At 38.9% G+C, this 20,655-nt stretch overlaps 1 protein-coding gene across 5 annotated transcripts in view; it reads right to left on the reverse strand.

Moving 5' to 3' along the window:
* pde10a (phosphodiesterase 10A) overlaps positions 1–20,655 on the reverse strand; it is a 76,161-nt gene that overhangs the window by 46,526 nt on the left and 8,980 nt on the right. For 2 of the 5 annotated variants that reach the window (XM_054798858.1, XM_054798859.1), the window contains exon 1: positions 2,540–2,883. The exons of the other annotated variants lie outside the window; for them this stretch is intronic. In XM_054798858.1, the coding sequence (XP_054654833.1) occupies positions 2,540–2,603 (64 nt within the window). In that variant the 5' untranslated portion in view covers positions 2,604–2,883. Of the gene's footprint in view, positions 1–2,539; positions 2,884–20,655 lie in introns of those variants that run through there. 5 annotated transcript variants of the gene reach the window in all.

Raw genomic sequence — 20,655 nt, forward strand, 5'->3', positions numbered from 1 at the left:
TCGTAGCAATGCCATAGTTCACAGTCTGATTGGATTCTGGCTGCCCTGTTCTTGCGTGACAGATTTTCTCCAAACGAGAAATCCCATCATGTTTTAATCTACGAGATCTCGTGACACCCCTAGTATTTTGTGTTATTTAGTGTAATGTCTGACTTTTCCTTCCATACTGTACCTAAAGGGAATGGAACCCAATTTAATATCACTGAAATTGGAAGTAGGCGATAACTGTAGAGAGGCTGTTATTTCCAAAAGTTGAAAATATTATACACTGTATAAAATATTCATGATATTATATATAATAAGTAATGTTTTAATTTTAATAATGATTTGGAGTGGATGAATGGAATAGGAACATGTAGCTCTCTTTGACCACATGGTCATTTATTAACAAATGTATTGTACAACACAACAGCAAAACAACCAATGTTGTAATAACAGCATTGATGCCCGTATGGCAAGTCTGACACAGTTGTTTCACACCAACAGCTGAGAAGCTCAACAAACATTTTAAAGCGCATGTAGAGGTAGGTGAACACGCATGACACTTCAAATGCAGCTACTGCCATCTTGTGGAATTCATAAAAACTACATCAGTAAGTTGTCTACAACCGCAACTATAACCAGTGTTGTTTGGTCAGGTGCTAATTAGAAATCACTTTTGTAGACAACGCATCGACCCACCAACATCCAACGACTAAGACAAGGAGACTTGGCAGAGGTGTTAACTGGAGCATTTATGGTGATTAAGATACAAAGGTGCTTTGCCAAGTCTCAAGGGGGGTTATGCACAAAGTAAAATGAAACTTCACTGTGTGTTCCATAAAGTCGATAAGAGACTGTCCCAACTTCAGAGTACGGGCAAAAAAGCATCTTGTGAAATTGTGAAAAGTGCTAAAAACAATGTATTCCCACCTTTATGGGGTATAGCGTTAGAATATAATGAAGAATTATTCTCCAAAAAGTTAGATGAAGTTGCAGTCAATACCATGTGTGTGGTAGAGCAGTCTTTCGCAACCATTTTTGTCTTGTGTACCACCAAAGCCTTTTTATCATAGCATGAGTACCCCCCTCACTCATACATGTTGAGAATTCTCCAAAAGTAGAATGTAACACAACTGATCACAGGTTATTGTCTCCCTGGGGAAAGTAGTTGCAGTGCACATGTTCGATTTTATTGTCTGGCTTAATATGAAATGACCGAGAATACCGACTCATCATCTTGGAAATTTAATTAAAATGTATTAAATGTTTCCACATACTCCCTGCAATTTGCTTGCGTACCCCTAGTGGTACGTGTACCCCTGGTTGGGAGTGGTAGAGTACAATAGAATGTGCATTCTGGGGCAAAGTGGGAGTGTGGATGGTGGATCCATTCAGATGGCAAATGGCAATCAGAGAAAATACATTTCTGTATTCTCATTTTAATTCTGATGTGCACTAAAATTTCATGGGTTCTTGCTATGGATTCTTACCAAAGTTTCACAGTAATTGGTGGTGTACAATAGCACACTTCTTGCGTTTGCAAAAATACATAATACTTCAGAAAAATGCATTTATTACCTGAGCATATAGGAACATAGAAACATACCCCTCATATAATATTTGTGGAAATAATAACAGATATCACAAAACATGTAACAGCTTTATAGGAAAATGAGAATAAAATACAAATTCTGCCTAATTTATTACTCTTTTAAAAATAAAACATCAACACAACCTCCCACAACTGGAATTGCCTCGCACTGCATGTATGCTTCGCCGTCACTAACATTCCAAGAACAGCACATCCCCAAACAGCTTCATTGTGAGACGAGTTGCCACTGAAAGGTCACTTGGACTCAGTAAGGGAATATCTGGAGTGGCGTGACAGTATGTGCACTGCTGTACGTGCTCATCACAGATAGTATGATATGCAATTTAGCCCTGCGGAAAAGTAGATTTTATACTGTGGCTGCACATGCAATACAAGATCAAACCCAATGGATTTAATCCTGGGAAGCACTCCAGGAGAGGAGAGTATTTGAGGGAGGAAAATTGGTGACTTTTCAGGGATGTTAAGGGAGTTTCACAAGCAAAACAACTGGCACTAATTTTACAAGGCACGCATTTTTCATTTTCAGTGTTTTATTCTGGAAGGGTTAAGTAACACGTTTACATATAGAAGGTAATGTAAATATTACATTATTTAACATTTTAATATAATATCTAATAATAATGTAATAATAATAATACATCTCTAAACATATTTTACTCCTCATTGCAATGCTTCATTTTCCTTTGTTGGACCAATGTGGGATTGAGGACCATTATGGAAGTACACAATGAGCAAATAAGCCTGCTGCCAGGTCCGCACCCATTGAGGAAGCATCAATGTGTCATTCATAAAGTTGAGTGGTCCAATTGGGCTCACATGAGGAGAGAAGACGTCAAAAATGCCCATGCGGTTGCAAGGAACTGTTGCTGCGCACACACACACTCTGCAGCAGCATCATTCTAATTTGCCATGTTGAAACATGAAAGAGTGCCAAAGTGTACCTACTTGCACCCAGGAAGCAGTCCGTTAACCTTCTGAAACAGCTTGTCGAAGACGGACCATCTTCCATGTCGGACCGTGAGCGCAAAACTGAGAGAGGAGCCGCGGAGAAAAGTGCGCCTCTGAGGAGCAAAGCCCAATAAAAATATAGTAGTACAAAAAAAACCTACTCCAGGGTCCTCAAGTTAGGAAGGGACGGAGGGTAGTGTGCTGCCCCCCGCCACCGCCGCCACCGCACCTCCACCAGCGCTATGACCCAGCACCGCTGGCCGAGGTGTAGCTCCAGTCGGTCCGCCTCCTCGGCGTGTAGCTCGGCGGTGGATGTGCAGCAGCAAACTGGTTGGGCGAGAACAAGCGACCGCGCAGGAAGCGCAGTCAGATACACGCACACGCATATACGCTCATGCGCGGAGGCGTGAACGAGGAAGAGAGAAAGCGCGCTGTGTCAAGTTCGCCACACGCAAACATTTTCCGATTTTTTTGTTTCAAAATAAAAGGACACTTGCACTTTTCTTGATTCTTGGTGAGAAATAGGAAGGAGGTGGATGAGGTTTGAAACAGGTTGGAAAGATCCGATGTGCTCAAGCGTGGATACCCGGGTATGCCAGAGAGTCTGTTTATGACCATCAAACGTGGGGAAAAAAAACTATCAACACCCTCCAACTCCCTTGTTTGCGCCACTTCTGGGTTTAAATTACATTACAAACAAAAACCTTCCTTCCTAATGGACAATGTAGTGACTCTGACCCGCCCCTATATAGATGAGCCCTCTCCGTGTATATGCACAGGACTTCACGGAGGACAGCATTGTTTAAAAAAAAAAAAAAAAAACAGGCTTCGCTACATATCTTAAAGTCAAGCATGGCTTTCTGTCAGCTACAGACATGGGAGCTGTAAAGCCTGGTTTATGTTCCAGCGCCTGTATGACTAGCATCAACGCTAGCTTTCCTAGTTGCAGGACCTGTGAGACTTCTAAAAATGTTTAAGAATAGCATAACATGGAACCTTTAAAGTCTGGTAATGGCCCAGCCAGAGCCCAGATGTAAATCCAACTGAAAACCTGTGCAGTGACAAGAGATGTAAATCTCTTCGTGATAGAAGAGATAGAATCGAATCTAGATACACAGGTTACGATACGATTCAAAAACGATATAACTAATTATCGTTGTTACTGTGTGCAATGACAATACACATCTCTCCATCTAGCTCTATAACATATAACAACGAAAAAAGACAAGTCATAACCTTCAGTCCAATTAACAATACAAAATAAATACATGGTGCAAAGACCCTTAAATAATGATATAGCTCTTCCAAACACGGATAAGTAAATAGAAGTATTTGTCACATGACTGCAATGAAAATGCTGTTTTAGCATGGAAAAATAAAGAATCCCATACTTAAAATGTCATAACAATGGTAATGGTACAACATTTCAGACTGAGCATAGCAAGCACACTCCAGCAACATTTCAAAGTAATCAAGTTACAAAGCAGAAAAGTTACCAAACCCCCCCCTCTGTTGGTCTGGCTGGCCCTACGTTCCCTATTAATGGGTGAACAATCAAACGCTTGGTGAATTCTGCTTGCACCCTTCTTGAAATTAATCCAAAGACGTTCCAAACTTTGGCGTTTAAACGCCGGCTGGCATGCACGTTTCGCCGGCAGCCCGGGCTCTCGCGTTGTTCATCATACACTCACCCGATTCTCGCAATACCCTTTGTATGTCCCCACAATCGATTCTTTTAACGGCAAATCTGAATCTTCCACTCCCCAAACCAGATATCCAGTCGCATCGGTTTGTTGTTCACATCCCTAGAAGTGACTTGTGTAGAACAAATGCCCTTAAACCTAATTTTGTGTGCACTTGTTTCATACTAGACTACATATGCTATATTTTTAAGTAGGAGTGTCACAAGACGAGACGATACACAAGATTTGGGTGTAAAAGACCGAGACAAGACAATACGAGATTTTAACATTACTTTTAAGAAAAGTACAAATATGACAATATATTGCAATCTACTACTTTAAGTTATACTACATTACACTGTTCAGCACTCTGTGTGTATGCTACCGGCCCCACCTCCACCCACCAAGACAAAGAGACTGTATGACTGACATAAGGGCCCACTCCGTTCATGCCGTTGTTCGATGGAACAAGCACGCCAAGGTGCTGAAAGCAATGCACAATAATACACACCACTCCGGCGGAGCTACTTGATGTACTGCAAACTGACTAGGCTGGACTGGATGGCACGAAGTTTGACTAACAGCTTTTTAGCAAGGCAGCAGGAATGATGGCAGCACGTGGCATAGAGGATTGAGCTTGCAGTGGGAATCACCAAGTGCCATCCAGTCGCCACAGGTGAGCTTAAAGGTTGCTGATGATGATGGGGACCATCTGCAAACATCCAGTAGCTCCGCCAACCTCAATGAACACAAAGGTCTAAGCAAGAAACACAGAGGCAGTAAATATAACAAAGAAAAGCACAACATAAAACAAAACCATAAGATGACAATAAGAGATTAGTGTGTCACTGTACAGCGTGACAAACACTCCATCAGGCCTCCGCCAGGGTTGATACAATAATCAATATCCTTTGTCACAATTCAGTGTATTTGTGAACTGACCATATTCATGCCATTGATCTAAAGATGAATATATTTTTTGTGCAGCATAACTTTGTACTTCACATAGAAGTCAGTATTAGAGTATATTTGTGTGAAAGTGACCTTCAGTCGGGCCGCATGGTGGAATACCGGTTAGCATGTTAGCCACACAGTTAGGTATCTGGAAGATTCGAAGGTTCGAATGTGTGGGGTTTGCATGTTCTCCCCATGTGTGGGTGTTACCATGTTAGTTGAATTGGCGACTCTAAATTGTCCATACGTATGAATGTGAGTGTGAATGATTGTTTGTCTATATATGCCCTGTGATTGGCTGGTGACCAGTCCACGGTGTACCCCCCCTCTCACCCAAAGCTGGGATAGGCTCCAGCATACACCCACCACCCTAGTGAGGATATGCGGCATAGAAAATGAATGGATGGTGATGTTCTGTCAATGGGGTGGTTGTGTGCAGACTAGAGTTAGTCTAAATATATCACAAGCCAAGGTCTAATTTGTCTCTTATCTAGCAGGCGATTCCAAGTCAAGTTCTTATGTGTGAAGTGAATATGAAGTCTTTGGGCCTTTTCATGGATCACATGCTGATTTTGCAACTTCAAATACCGTATGTGCCCTGCAGTGTTACTAAAGATTTGCCAAAAGACTCATTTAACTCACAAGGCTCAGTTGTACATTCACATACAGTACATTACAATATTGTATGGGCGCCATCAAATGAATGACCCCAGTGTAATCCTAAAAGCTTGACTGCATGTCTCAGGTCAGGCCAAGTACTTCATAGTATAGCCATTGATCCAAACAGCCTCACAACTATCTGCTGTTCTGAAATGCTTGCTTTTTTCCTTCAATGTTCAAAATCAAAGCTCATCTGCATTGTAATATAAAATCTTGAGCAGTGCTAAAAAGTAACCTTCTAGTAAAACAGTGACCCACCAATATTACAGACCACTAAACTGGGGGTGATTCGTACTGCATGTATGCTTCGCCGTCGCTAACATTCCAAGAACAGCACATCCCCAAACAGCTTTATTGTGAGATAAGTTTATTGCCTTTTTCATCACCACTGAGGGGCCATTACATGAGGCTGTTATTAATTAGCTCTGTTGTTTGGACCGTTTACATGACAACAGCGTTTTTGGTACCTGAAAAAGAAAACATTTGAAAACGGGGCTCAACACTAAAACCTACAGTCTGCAAAAATGGAAGACTGAGTGTTCAAGATGCGTTTGTTAAAGTAAAAACAGTGCGATAGTAGTATTTGTGCTTATAATGCTAAGCAAAGTGTACATTAACAGCACTGATACGTTCACATTACTTACCTAAATCTTACTTTACATATCACATATACAGTGGAACCAAAACTTGAAAATCAAATACATTTTTCCCATAAGAAAAAATGCAAATCCAATTAATCTGTTCCACACACTCAAATATATTTACACAAAACACTTTGACAGAGAATAATTGTAGTTTTACATGAAGAAAATACAATTAAATGACCAATTAAATGGATAAATGAACACTTCACATGACTTTTACCTTTAATGAAGACGAGCAAACACACAGATGAGTGGAGTGAGGAGGGAAGGCACAGAAGAGCCACGTGGATGCTGTTTCATTCTTGTCCATTACAAACTAAATTTTAAAGTGTGCACGTTTAGAGCTGTATACTTGCTCACTTGAACTTTACTGCAGCAGCGGGTACAATCATCATTACACACACTGGTAATCCCTTGTTTATCGCAGGTAATTGGTTCCAGACCTGACTGCGATAAGTGAATTTCCTCGAAGTAGGATGCCTTATTTATAAATGGATTTTTTTGTAGTTAGAGCATAGAAAACCTGTTTATGGCCTTCTAAATACAGTTTTGAACTGTATGAGAGATCTCTAGACAAGAAATAACATCCTTATGGTTACCGTTACAGTCTTATTACTCAATATAGTAGACAAAATAAGAGTAAACAATAGGGATGAGCGAGTATCTATATCTGTATCTGTTCACCATTTGCGGCCCGTGGCTGTTTTCTTATTGGCCCGCGGCACATTCTAAAAATAGAATTTTACATGAAAATTAAAAAAATAAATAAACACGGGAAAATCAGCAGTCATTTTACAAGAATAAAGTCAAAATATTAAGAGAAAAAGTTGTACTCTAACAGGAAAAAAAAAGATAATTTTACAAGAATAAAGGCATAATATTATGAGGAAAAATAACTTTTTTTTAGTAGCATAAAGTTGAAATATTAAAGAAAGACATTATTTTGTTAAAGTTGTAATATTATGAAAACAAACAAAACAAAATAATTTTTTTAATTTTTTGAAAATTAGGTTATGGAAAAAGTTATAATGTGACGGGAATAAAGTCAAAATATAAGAACAAAGTCATAATTACAAGAATAACATTTACGAGATTTACAAGATTTACAACTGACAAAAAGTAAGTTTGAATAGTTGGAAAATGTAACAACTTCAGAAATGTAGCATAGAGTTTTAATATTAAAGAAAAAATATGATATATTTGTTTTAAGTCTTAATATTATAAGAAACAAAACAAAATACAGTTGTCATTTTGGGAAAATTACGCTGGGGGGAAGTTATAATATTATGGGAATAAAGTCATAATATTACGAGAAGAAAATTAAGGAAGATTAGTTGAGAAGACAGTTCAAATATTTGTAAAATTTAAAAAAATTAAAAATGGGAAAAAAAGAACAAAGAGGTGGGAATCTCCGGCCACCTCAGGATTCCATGCGATTACAATTCAGAGGCCTGTGATGCGATGATAAAACGATTATCGATGCATATGGATGCAATTTACTTAATGGAATAATGGAATTTACGTCCATTATCTTTTAAAAATTGGAAGGTTACATCTCCCAACATATTCCCCATTGCACAGAACGAGCAGGAAAAATAAAGTGCAGCAGTAGCAGCATGTATAAAATTAACAAACTTCAGCATATTCTAACTCATAGTAATAGTAGTAACTAACTACTGTAAATCTGCCATTATTCACAAATAAATAATATACTTCTGAGTTCAAAACTAAAATCCTGAGCATAGAATCTCTGACAAAATAGTATTTTTGCTGTAAACAACAGCTCAAAAACAGCTTTCATAGAAATGATAGATTCTATACAAGCAGCTGTCATACAAGAACAATGCTTGCAGACGTCAGTACAGTATATTATGAATAACCAAATAAACTAGGCTGGATATTCACAATTGCATTGTCAGTGAAATAACGCTGCGGTGGGACGTTGTATCTGGATTCCAAAGTGCGCAACAAAGCACGACAGCCCTGCTTCTCAACAATCAAATACTTAATTGATTAATTGATTGTTAATTTTCCTGATAGCTCATTCAGAAAATGTTGTCAACTGCTCATCCCTATTTCAAATGATCCCAAGATGGTCCCAAGGCATTTTGACCTCTATTTTTATAAAACAGAATTCTATAGCTAATTACAACATACTTTTTAAATAATCTTTTTTAGTCATGACTTTTTAAAAAGCCCACAGTAAAGGCAATGAAATAGATCTTGTCAAATGTAGACGTTTCCTGTTTCCAATCAGTGAACAGTTACTCGCGTTCCAAAATGAGAAGAGCTCACTATCTGCACGTTATTCAGAGATGTGCACTTGAGTTATCAGAGTGCACCTCAGCAGCTCACCAGAGTGGTCAGGCAACATGATCCAGCATAAACCCTCTGTGCCGCAGCGCTACATTCTGATCATATCGAGAGCCAGAGAGGAAGGTGTGGGAGCGGCGGCGGGTTACGTCAGCATGTGCGCTATCAATCACTGGCATTCCTACACTCTCCAGCAGCTGGTCCATTCAGGGGTCACGTACTGTAGAACATAATGAATTCTCTGACGCATTTTGTCACTTTTTTCTTCCCACTGGGGAAAGCAATGTGAAAAGGTAAAAATAACTTGCAGCAACTCTTGCAGTAAGCTTTTTTTTACCCCATTTTATGAATGGTGCGCTTGTGCACTTTGTAAAGTGTAATATGTGTTGCGAATGCAAATTCAATACTAATTCTATATGCTAATCTATATGCTCTTAGAGATACTATAAGATAACTCCACCGTGGTCTGGAATTATTACTAAGTTTCACTTTCGAATTATAAATATGCAATTGGCAATGCAATTGCTGGTTATGCGAGGGGGGTGTAAGGTGTCTTCCTTTAATACTTCTAATCTCACATGTTCCGTTCATGCTGCGTTCACAAGTTATCTTGCGCGGATGTTTGTGCCACATAGAAATGTGCAATTTCCCAAATTGTATAATTGCCAGCATAATTGAATTGGAGTCTTATTTATGAATTTATTAAGACTAACCTGTCTTACTTGCTGATAGTAGGAGAACATGTAATTTTAGTTGACTCTTAGTCATTTTTTAATTACTGTTTTGTTGAGACAAAATGCTTAAAATAACTTACTTTGCATATTGCAGTTTTTGTCATATTTTGCAGAAGCAGCGCTTGTTGAAATTCATCCGGCGGCATCGCAGTAAAAGAAGCATAATGTGTTCATTCTTGACACGAGATGTGACCTGACATTAGCTTGAGGGAAGAGCTGCTGCCTATATCGGTATCAGTTGCTATCAGTATCGGTAATGAAGTGCTGAACAATTTCAGTATGTTGAGCATCTCTAGTATTAATTTAACATTGTTCTTATTGTGCTTTTCAGCATTGTAAAACTCTACTGCATCATACTTTTTCTAATATTTTACCTCTCATGCAGTAAAATAATCTATCAACATTTTTGATATCACTCTCAAATGTGATCTCATTATTTTGTGTAAATGTATCTAAGGCTGTGGCCAGTTAGCGGATAGTTTATTAAGATTGACCATTTCAGTGGAATGTATGCACTTAAAGCACTGTAAACTCTGGAGCACACTACTTGGCTGTAAACCAGCAGAGACACACACAGGCTTCGGTTTGCTGTCTAAAGAAGTACAACATAAACTCTGTGAAGTTGCACTACAGTACTGTGCAAAAGGCTTTGGCCACCGTTAGATATGTTGATTTGGCAATACTTCAATGACCACATATGCGTAGGATTGTAGAGCACAGACTTCCACCAAGGCTACACTAACCATCATTTCCGGTGTATAAGCCACTGCTTTTTTCTTAAACTTTGAACCCTGCGGCTTGTACAGCGGTGCGGCTAATTTATGGCTATGTTCTAATCTCGTGAAATCTCCTTTCCTTCAGAACTACCACTAATCGTTTAAATACATACAGAACATTGTTGGGGCAGCCCTCCCCTCACTGCAAGACATTTATACATCTAGAGTCCTACGCAGAACACACAACCTCATCAAGGACAGCACACATCCACAACACTCATTATTCACACTCCTACCGTCAGGCAGACGCTACAGGAGTTTGCAGTCCAGGACCACAAGGCTGGCAAACAGCTTTTACCCACAGGCCATCAGGCTTCTCAATGAAGCACTCAGACACGCCACACGCAACACACACTCATAGCACTTTATTTATTTATTTATTTATTTATTTGTATTATTTACTTGCATTAATGTCTCTTCTGTTGTTGCTTAATTTCTTGGTATTTATGTATATGTGTTTATGTTTCTTATGTTCTTATTCTTTCTTGTGTTTTTCTTTCTTTTCCTTGGGAGAATGAACAGAATAAGATTTTCATTGCATGGTATAACTGCTGTTTTACCATGCACATGACAATAAAACTCTCTTGAATCTCTTGAATCTCTTGAAATACTGTGCCGCTTGCGAGCCAGTGAGGAAATGGAGCTCTTTCTTTCAATCAAGAGCCGTAAGGGAACTCACGACAACCTTGTCAACCCAATAAAATAAAAACAAATCATGTACTAGAAATTGTGTCTATGATTCCATTGATATGTCAAAATATGTGAAGCTTATTAAAAAGCTGATAAATACAATTTGTGGCGGACTGCACGACTTTCATGGTAGATCATACATATATATTTTTTGGCTTATTAGTATTTCATGTCCTTTTAATTGTTCTACTGCCCTGCATAGATTACATTTTTACATTTCATCTCTTGCTACTGGAATGTTTCACAGGAAAATATTGTACTATGTATATACAGTATGTCCATCTATGCATCTATCTCCTGGTCTTCTATAGGAAGTTTGTGCGGTCACATGTACAGAGTAGTTCCTCTACTCGTGTCCACAGTGGGATCACCATCTGACTCAATGTGGTCGGCAGCCATGATGAAAACATTCTCCCCTCTTGGCTGTTTTTGAACAAACATCCTCCTGATGACTACAACCTCTGTCTCACAGCATCCCCAGACATTTGCACTTGTTAACACACTCACATTTGCCCCCTATCCCCTTATTACTGACCTTATCCTCTTAAGCACATTTCCAATTCAAGGCAAACGTACACGCTTGTGTGCGCGCGCACGTGTGTTTGTGTGTGCGCACTGCACGAGCACACAGGCCCCAGATGTGAGTAAAACATTTACAGATCACACATGCAAGTACACACACACACACACACACATATACAGAGGTGCATGGTCACATTCACAAAGGCACACAGGCACGCTCTCACACATCACATGAAACACACACACACACACACACACACACACACACCAGAGACTTGCAGTCCCCTCCCCCCCAACTGAATAGTCTGTTCTGACAATCCACAGGACAGCCGGCGCATTGACGTCAGAGGCAGGCCCATGAAAATACAGGGTCCCTGGGGGGCTGAAGGAGCTATGCACATCTTCACAGCTTGGCTCGTAACTAGTTCGACAAGCAAGCGGCAGATCACTCTGACTGTTTGCTCTTTATTTGTCTCAAAATGCAATCATTGAAGGAAAAAGAAGAAGCGACATTTACACAAAGCCCAACATGGATACATTTGCATGCGACTGCATTGCGGCTCACCTCGATGTGTGACGCCAATGGACGTCACTATGCACCGTGATCCATTAGAACAAATGTGACATAAGTACATCATTTAGGTTAATGGAAATACAAGTCAGAGCACAGCATTGAAGTACCTGCCTTGTAAGGGTGCCTGTCAAACTGAAGTATATGAAAAACACCCAGAGGAGGTACGCAGGCCCCGGAGAAAAGATGACATCGTTGTTTATAACTCAATGTTCTCAACATCTCAATGTTTGGATTGAACTTGGAAGTCACCATTAAGACATTAGAGGCGTTCATCTTATACTTCTTTCTGCTGTCGTCTAGTTCGGACATTATGTAACCGGCACATTTGCTACTAAGTCTTTTGCGGTCAATTTTTTTTATAACTGAATAATCCACAAAATGTTTAATATTAGTGTTATGATTTTGCCTATAATGTTGACGAAAAATCAAACGATGAGCATAACTTTGGATATGGCAAACAGTTTTATTGCCTTGAATAAATTCCCTCTACTCTCCCCTACTCAATCCGGGGGTCAGACACCCTCTCTCTATTTAAAAGTCAGCTCAAAACCTACCTCTTTGCTAAAGCACTTAGTTAGAACTGACCCCTGATACACTGATATGCAGAGACATGTACCTTGGGCTAAGACTAAGACCTCTGGCTTGATCTACCATCTATCCCTCTACTCTATTTTTATATCTTAAAAGCCACCAGGTCGAGACAGACGGCCGCTCCACAGAGCCTGGGTTCTGTTCGAGGTTTCTTCCCCAGAGGGAGTTTTTCCTTGCCTCCATCGCCAAGTGCTTGCTCATGTGGGGTTTCTGTTGGTTGTCGGTTTTCATTTATGAATGTGACCTTTATGTGTGAAGTGCCATAAGGTAACTGCTGTTGTGATTTGGCGCTATATAAATAAATTGAATTGAAATGCATTGATTCATGTTGTCACAATACAGTAATACTTTAAATCTGCATGCCTGCAGAAGAAGAATAAAAACAGATGGCGTTTGTGCTACTTACTTGATATTTATAAAATATAAAATATAAAATATATTTATTTTATGATTTTTTTTATATATTTCTTGTTATTTTATCACAGAAATAACTTTTTTAGATTAGCTACTTCCTTTACAAACTTGTATTATAAGAATTTACATTTTGCAATGTTGAATCTTAACAAGGTTCTAAGAAGAGCTTCAAAATGCAAAAAGAAGAAATGGGAGTGAGACAAAAATTTTTGAGTAAGAAATTTATCAACCATTAAAGTGAAATAGGCTGTTCGTCAGCTGATCAAACGTTTTAGGCCATATTTAAAAAAAAAACCTGACACCCCCTCATATAGAAATAAAATATTCCAAAAAGGACTCTGTAATGAGTAGCTGCGTCATTCTTGATCATCATCTAAAAAATGGATTTGGGCATGCTTGATGCCAGTGTTTCCAGAAGGCTAGTGGGGATGTTGCTCCAGGTGGTAAAGATGGAACTGATGTCCAGTTTTTTAAACTTCCCTTGCCATCCATCCCCAAATGTTCTCAATTGGATTTAGACCAGGGCAACACGCAGGATGGTCCAAAAGAGTGACGTTATTCCTCTGGAAGAAGTCTTTTTTCAGGCGGGCATTGTGGGCTGCAGTGTTGTCCTGTTGAAAAAGCCAGTCATTACCACACAGACGAGGGCCTTCAGTCATGAGGGATAGCCCCCTGCAACATCTCCACAGAGCCAACTGCAGTTTGACGCCCCTGCACAACCTGAAGCTCCTTGGTAACATTGATAGGTCGAGGATCGTCCCATGTCTTGACAGACAGCCAATAGGATCCCCATTTTCTACCACTTGATTTTTGTGTTCCATAGCCCTCAGGATCTTTTAAGACGTTTCAAATGATTGTCTTACTGCGTCCAACCTCGGCAGCAATGGTGCACTGCAAGAGTCCCTATGCAGCTCAACAATCCGACTGCATCCAAAGAGAGAAAGCTTTTTTGCCTTCAAGACATCGTGACAGTGTGAATACCTGCCAGAAAATGATATTCAATCTACATTTTTGCCAGATTTTGGCTTTTAAAGGCTGTGGTCTTAACAGTTTGATCAACTGATGAACAGCCTATTTCACTGTAATGCTTGTTTGCTTACTCAAAAAATGTTTTGTCTCAATCCCATTTCTTTTTGCATTTTGAAGCTCTACTTAGAACCTCCTTAGGATCCAACAGAAGAATAGCAACAACTAAGAATACCTCCATTTTCAGTCAGTCCAATCTGAGTGTAGTTTGATTGCTCACTCAATGAGAAGCACAAAATTCATTTTATGTGCCTCTTCATGTTTGATGACAACTGCTTGAGTGGTGTTATGCCTTTCCATACATGGGCACAATGTATGGGTACATGGGCACAATGATGATGCATTTGATCTCAGTACCCCAAAAAAGCCCACTCATGATATAGGGAATGAATTATTATATAGTAATCCCTATTTTATCACAGTTAAATTTCCGCAAATTAAAATTTCTTATTTATAAATCAAATATTTTTGCAGTTAAGGCATAAAAAAAAACTGTTTACAATCTTTTACAGTTTTTAATATTATTAGAGCCCTGTAGACATGCATGGTGGTCTAGTGGTTAGCACGTTGGCCAATACAGGAACAGCCTGGAGATCGGGAAGATCTTGGGTCGATTCTGCCCTGGGCATTTCTGTGTGGAGTTTGCATGTTCTCCCCGTGTGGGTTTTCTCCGGGCACTCCGGCTTCCTCCCACATTCCCAAAAACATGCAGGTGAGGTTAATTGGCGACTCTAAATTGCCCATAGGTATGAATGTGAGTGTGAATGGTTGTTTGTCTATATGTGCCCTGCAATTGGCTGGCGACCAGTCCAGGATGTACCCCGCCTGTCGCCCGAAGTCAACTGGGATAGGCTCCAGCATACCCCCGCAACCCTAATGAGGATGAAGCGGTATAGAAAATGGATGGATGGATATTATTAGAGCCCTGTAGACATGCATATAAGATCCCTATAATCACCTTTACACAATTTAAACAATTTAAGACACAAATGAGATTTGTGCTCGTCTGTTGCAATAAATGTGTTCCGGACGTGTGTAGGACAGGAAGTGACGTTGAGGGTTCAGAGTTGAGTTTTAGCTTGGAGTGGAGTGGAACTGTAGTTTGTGTTATTATGATTATTACTATTATGATTTTGATGTTATTAAGCCTGTTGTGAGATAATTCAAACTTTCAATAAAAGCCTGTTGTTCCAGCGATCAAGTCTGATGCTTGTGTGCCACACCAAACATTAGAGTAAAATTACTGGCACCTAGTGACCAGTGTAGAATACTGCATTGCACCACGTCTTTGAATGCGTCTTACGAATGCCTTATATTTGTATTTTAGTTCATTTAGCCATTGTTATGCTTGGAAATGCTTCATTTAGGCAAAAAATATGCACAATTTGCTTAAATATGGATTTTTTTTGCTACTTGGCCGCATTCTACCATGAAAATATGGCTTTGAACGCTGGTACAAAAATATTTTTTAAAGTCCATACCAGCCAGTCAGTATATAATACATACATTGCTAATACTACAAGTCTTCAAATGCACTGCAATAGCTGCTTGTGTTGTTCATGTACACACATAACAATGTATACAGTATTTGTTCGCTAAATTGTCTCTGCTAGTGAAAAGCTATATTCTTTTACACAGAGATCATTCAAACTAAAGTGCATTCAAGGTGTAACAGCATATCTGTTATTTATCTGTATGTTATGGTATTATTGTATTATGTATTATGGTATTATATCCAACCCATGTTATAAAATGCATTCAAATTGCAATAAGTGTTGTCTTGGTAATATGGTCCTGTATACCTAACATTTTAATTGGGGGCTGAGAACCACTAAAGTTCACATTCTAGAATGGGCCTCTGCCTTAATGACAATGATGGGAATAAGGGTCGAGCTGTTGAAGTGATTGCACTGTACATTACACAACAGTGATGACATGTTGCGTCTAGTAATTTGACTTGCATCTGCCTGCATGGTCCTGCCGGAGAGGTGCTGGCAGCGCTGGCTCATCAACAGGAAACAAGCCGATCACGTGAAGGTCGCCTTTTATGGCAAGCTGAGCTGGATAACGGCCTTAACATCCTCTTTCAAGGTTCGTTCTTTGTATCATGGTGCACTGTAGAATATCTTTAATGATGTCAGCAGTATCTTATACATGGAGTACACAGGTGGGAGCATGACAGTTGAAAATAACAACTGGCATCAATGTCTCAAAAAATCCAAACTGAGCTCAATGTGATGGAACTTCAAACATGAGGTCGGTGCAGTTCATTTCACACGTGGGTGAAATATTTAGTTTGTTATTTAACTTGCAGTATTCAGCCTAGACAGGTATACATGAAACAGAATGTGGTTCAAAGCACGAGACTGTGTAAAAAGACTACATCACCTCGGTATGTGGAGCACTGCAGTGCAAGCTTAGCAATTGAATGAATGAATGGATGAAAAAAAAGCAACAAATGAGTGAGAAAAAAAAACATGATGAGAGAAGGTTGTTGGGTTTAGGGGAGGTGTGTGTGTGTGTGTGTGTGTTAGGGATGGTGGGGGGTGGGGTACCTGCGTCAGAGCTGGAGGAAATGAAGTCAGAGACGGGGCAGGCGGGCTCGAGCAGGAGATGCTGTTACTGCTATTCGCAACAGCCTCACGTCGTCTACGTCACAGTGCTGGCAGTAATTATTCCTGCCGCAGTGTTTGTGTTTCTTACACACACACACACAAGGTTTTAATGACCTTTAAATTGCCTCAGGTTTTTTTATTCCACTGGAAGCAAACTTGCGCCGTAGGATTTACTACAAAAGCGCTAATACGGGATGTAAATCTCTTTGTGATAGACGATTCGATTCGAATCTAGATACACAGGTTACGATACAATTCAAAATCGATATATTTTAAAAAGAGAATTCGATGCAGTGTACAAACGATGCGATTCGATACGGTTAATGTTTGTTGATGTAGATATTAATCTTACATTATAAAATTAACATGCCAATTATATGAAAGTGGCATTCTTACAGTATTTTCAAATGTGCAAAAGAGCACATCTTATCCGCAAGTATTCTCTAAGGCACTGGCAAAAATAAAGACAACAGAATAACGTCAAATGTTTATATGGTTTCGACTGAATGAACATCTTCATCCTTGATGGGATCAATATTTTACATTCTATATTTTATATATATACTGTATTTGGACTTGCAACATTTAAGTTTTAATATGTCCTATTGTTGCTAAAAATGGAAGTGGAGCCACCAAAATAAGTTTCGTTGTATACTGTGTGCAAAGACAATAAACATCAATGTATGTATCTATATAAAATATAACAATGAAAACGTCTCAGCCTTCAGTCCAGTTAATAATACAAAAGTAGACTCGCTTCTGCTGGTCTGGCTGGTCAAGCTCTGCACCCTTCCTTAAAATTAATCCAAAGACGTTCCAAACTTCGGCGTTCAAACACCGGCTGGCTATCGGGCGACAGTGCCTATCAGCGAGCCAGCCGGTCGGCCGGCACATTTCACCGGCAGCCCAGGCTCTCGCGTTGTTTATAAGACACTGTCAACCCATTGCTTCTCTCGCAAGACTTGGTGCATGTCTCCACAATCGATTCATCGAATGATTTATGGCTGATTTTTAGCGACACAGGATTGTTTTACCGGCGAATCGTAATTGTTCGGCCCTCAACCGGATATCCGGTTGCATCGGTTTATCGTTCGCATCCCTGGTGACTTGTACATTTTTTTTTATCACATTTTCAAATAGGCATTATCATGTTATACTGTATAACACGTAGAAACATTTGGGAAAAAAGGAAAATGGTGATGATGACCATAGAATCAGAAATGCTACTGGCTGCTCAGTACAATATGAGCAATACAGTTAATTGAATATGAATTGCACACACAAATTAATTCTACTCAGCAGATGCATATTTTTTGACCAAAACATTGAGTCACAATCATTACAGCTCTTTGGGGGGGTTTTGGAACTGAAACAACTTGGAAGTCATCCAACCTCACAAAACAGACCAGACCCTTCATTAAGAACACTTTTCATTTGAATAAAATCTAAAACAAGCGCTGTAGAATCCGTTCAGCACTCACAAAGAAGTAATAGCATTTAATTTGTTTTTTAAATTCAGCTTCTTCCTTCTTGGCTCGGTTTTACGCCGGATGCACAACTCCCTTTTCTTAAGATAAACAAAAATATTAGACACACCTTTCAGTATGACGCAGTGCACTTCTTACATCACTGCCCAATGAATAGCTCTCTGATAAGTGTCGAAACCGAGCATTATCACCTCTGCCAAGGGGGTAATGTTTATCCAGGTGCTTATTGTTATATTTACCTGACATTTGCCTGGCTAACGTTTTTTATATGCCGGTTAAATTATTAATATCACACTGATTTATTTGATCACATTAGATTCTTTTGAGGTGCCTAATGCTGTGGCCAGTGAGTGTAAAAAACAGGCTAAGGTACAAACAAAAAATGTTATGTTTGCAAATGTACACAACTCTTGCTATTGATACAATGTGACATTTATGAAGAGAAAATAGCTTACAAACTGAAACTTCCCATTATTAGAAATACAGCAGTTTGTTCGAGGATCACCAGCAAATGGCAAAAAAATCCCAAGTAATTGACACACCAGTGACGTGCAGTCAGGGGAAGCAGGTCGCCAGTCATGATGACAAATTTAAAAAACAACGATAGCATGGCTCTTGCCAGTTCCTGTTTGTCACCAATAATATAATATACATACATACATGTATATGAAGTACATGCACCCTGGCCTTCTCCAGGAAAAGCTCTGACACTTTGTTGTAAAAGTCTGATCACCTCTTGGTGAGTTTGGTTGTATAATCATTCATTCAGCACAACATAAAAATATCTTGCATTTGACTGCTGCTCTCCAGCTTGAGCTGCTGTCAAAATGTTTTCCTTTCACGAGGTCAGAACATTCAGAGCGATTTTCCAATTTCATTTAAAAAAAAAAAGACAACATTGTATAATAGCCAAACAATTTACACAATCATACATCTTCCACTAATACCAATCCTGCTTTTTTCTATTGGAACATAACTATGACCTAGATTATTGCATGTGCAATTGGAGAGGACGTTTATGATAATGATGAGCATGTGGTCACACAAACGCTCATTTGCTTTGCGGACGTCACTCGACCACGGGAAACGCATCACTGTCCAATCTAATAGAAATGCAGTGCAAAGTGTGTGTGTGTGTGTGTGTGTGTGTCTTTAACAAGAGCACACACGAGTGGGCTTAACTGTGGGTTGAAATACCTTTGATTTTATTTAAATAGGTGATGACGCAAACACAAGAGAAATGTGGCAGCTCCACATTAAACCACTAACGAAATGTACACACACACACACACACACACACACAGCCTCCTCAGGCCTATGGACTACACATGCAAACACACATTAGCTGTGTTAAAATGCACCAATCAAAGGTTTGGATACAAATTCTCAAACAGCATGAGAAAGTGTGTCCATGCTTTTGATTGGTGCTATGTGTGCTATTATTACTACTATATGTAATAACAAAAATAATGTATTCGTATAAATGCGACCAGATTATAAAATATTTATTATAGTCTTGCACACTTGCATAAGCATACAAAACATAATGCAGAATGTAAATACAAAATATAGTGACCAAACATAGATTTTTTTTTATTTATTCAATCCCTACAACTTTTATTATCGCATGTGTCATATTAATTGCTTACCCATATTTATTGTTGTGATCCTTTCTATTACTTTTACAAGCTGCTTAAAACTGTATTCTGATAATATTGCAAAATTGCAAAATTAAATTAATTAACATGAATTTGTTAAAATTTAAAAAAAGGAATTAAATTGTAATTCATTTTTTCATGTATAATTAATTATCCACCTGGCCTTTATGATTATCCTCAAATCAACTCAACTCAGTGTCCTTGTGAAGAATTATACTGTAATTATCTTTCATGTAGCTTGGATAACTTACCTCAACCTGTAACATGAACCTGAAAAATGTTGATATATTTTTAATGCACTTTTAGATATTATTATAATGATTTAAAATGATGATGATGATATTGTTATTATTACTACTACTATTGTTATGAGTATTATGATTATTATTATTTTTAGTAGTAGTAGTAATACAAGATTGGACATTTGGCTGCGTGTCACCTCCTTTCTCAGGAAATAATGTGCTTCTTTTAAGGCAAAATTAGGGTAAATGCAAGAGATTAGTATCTTTGACGATTGTTTATGGCTGCCATTCGAGTTAATAGCCATTCTAGTTCATAGTTCATTTAAAGCATTTTCTTTTGTGCTTGAAAAGGAAAACGTGCAAAAAATGCACAAACACCAAAAAGGACATTGTAGGCTCCTAAATGTTTGGGTAGCTCAGTGGCAAAGAAACCCAGTGATATTGCAAAATACAAAGAGTGCAAATAAATAGTAGTAACCTGATGAAAGTTCAGGCCTTGAAGAGCAAAGAATGAGAGACCTTGAAGATGTT

Source organism: Dunckerocampus dactyliophorus, chromosome 14 (genome assembly GCF_027744805.1).
Source record: "Dunckerocampus dactyliophorus isolate RoL2022-P2 chromosome 14, RoL_Ddac_1.1, whole genome shotgun sequence".
NCBI classification, from domain to species: Eukaryota; Metazoa; Chordata; class Actinopteri; order Syngnathiformes; family Syngnathidae; genus Dunckerocampus; species Dunckerocampus dactyliophorus.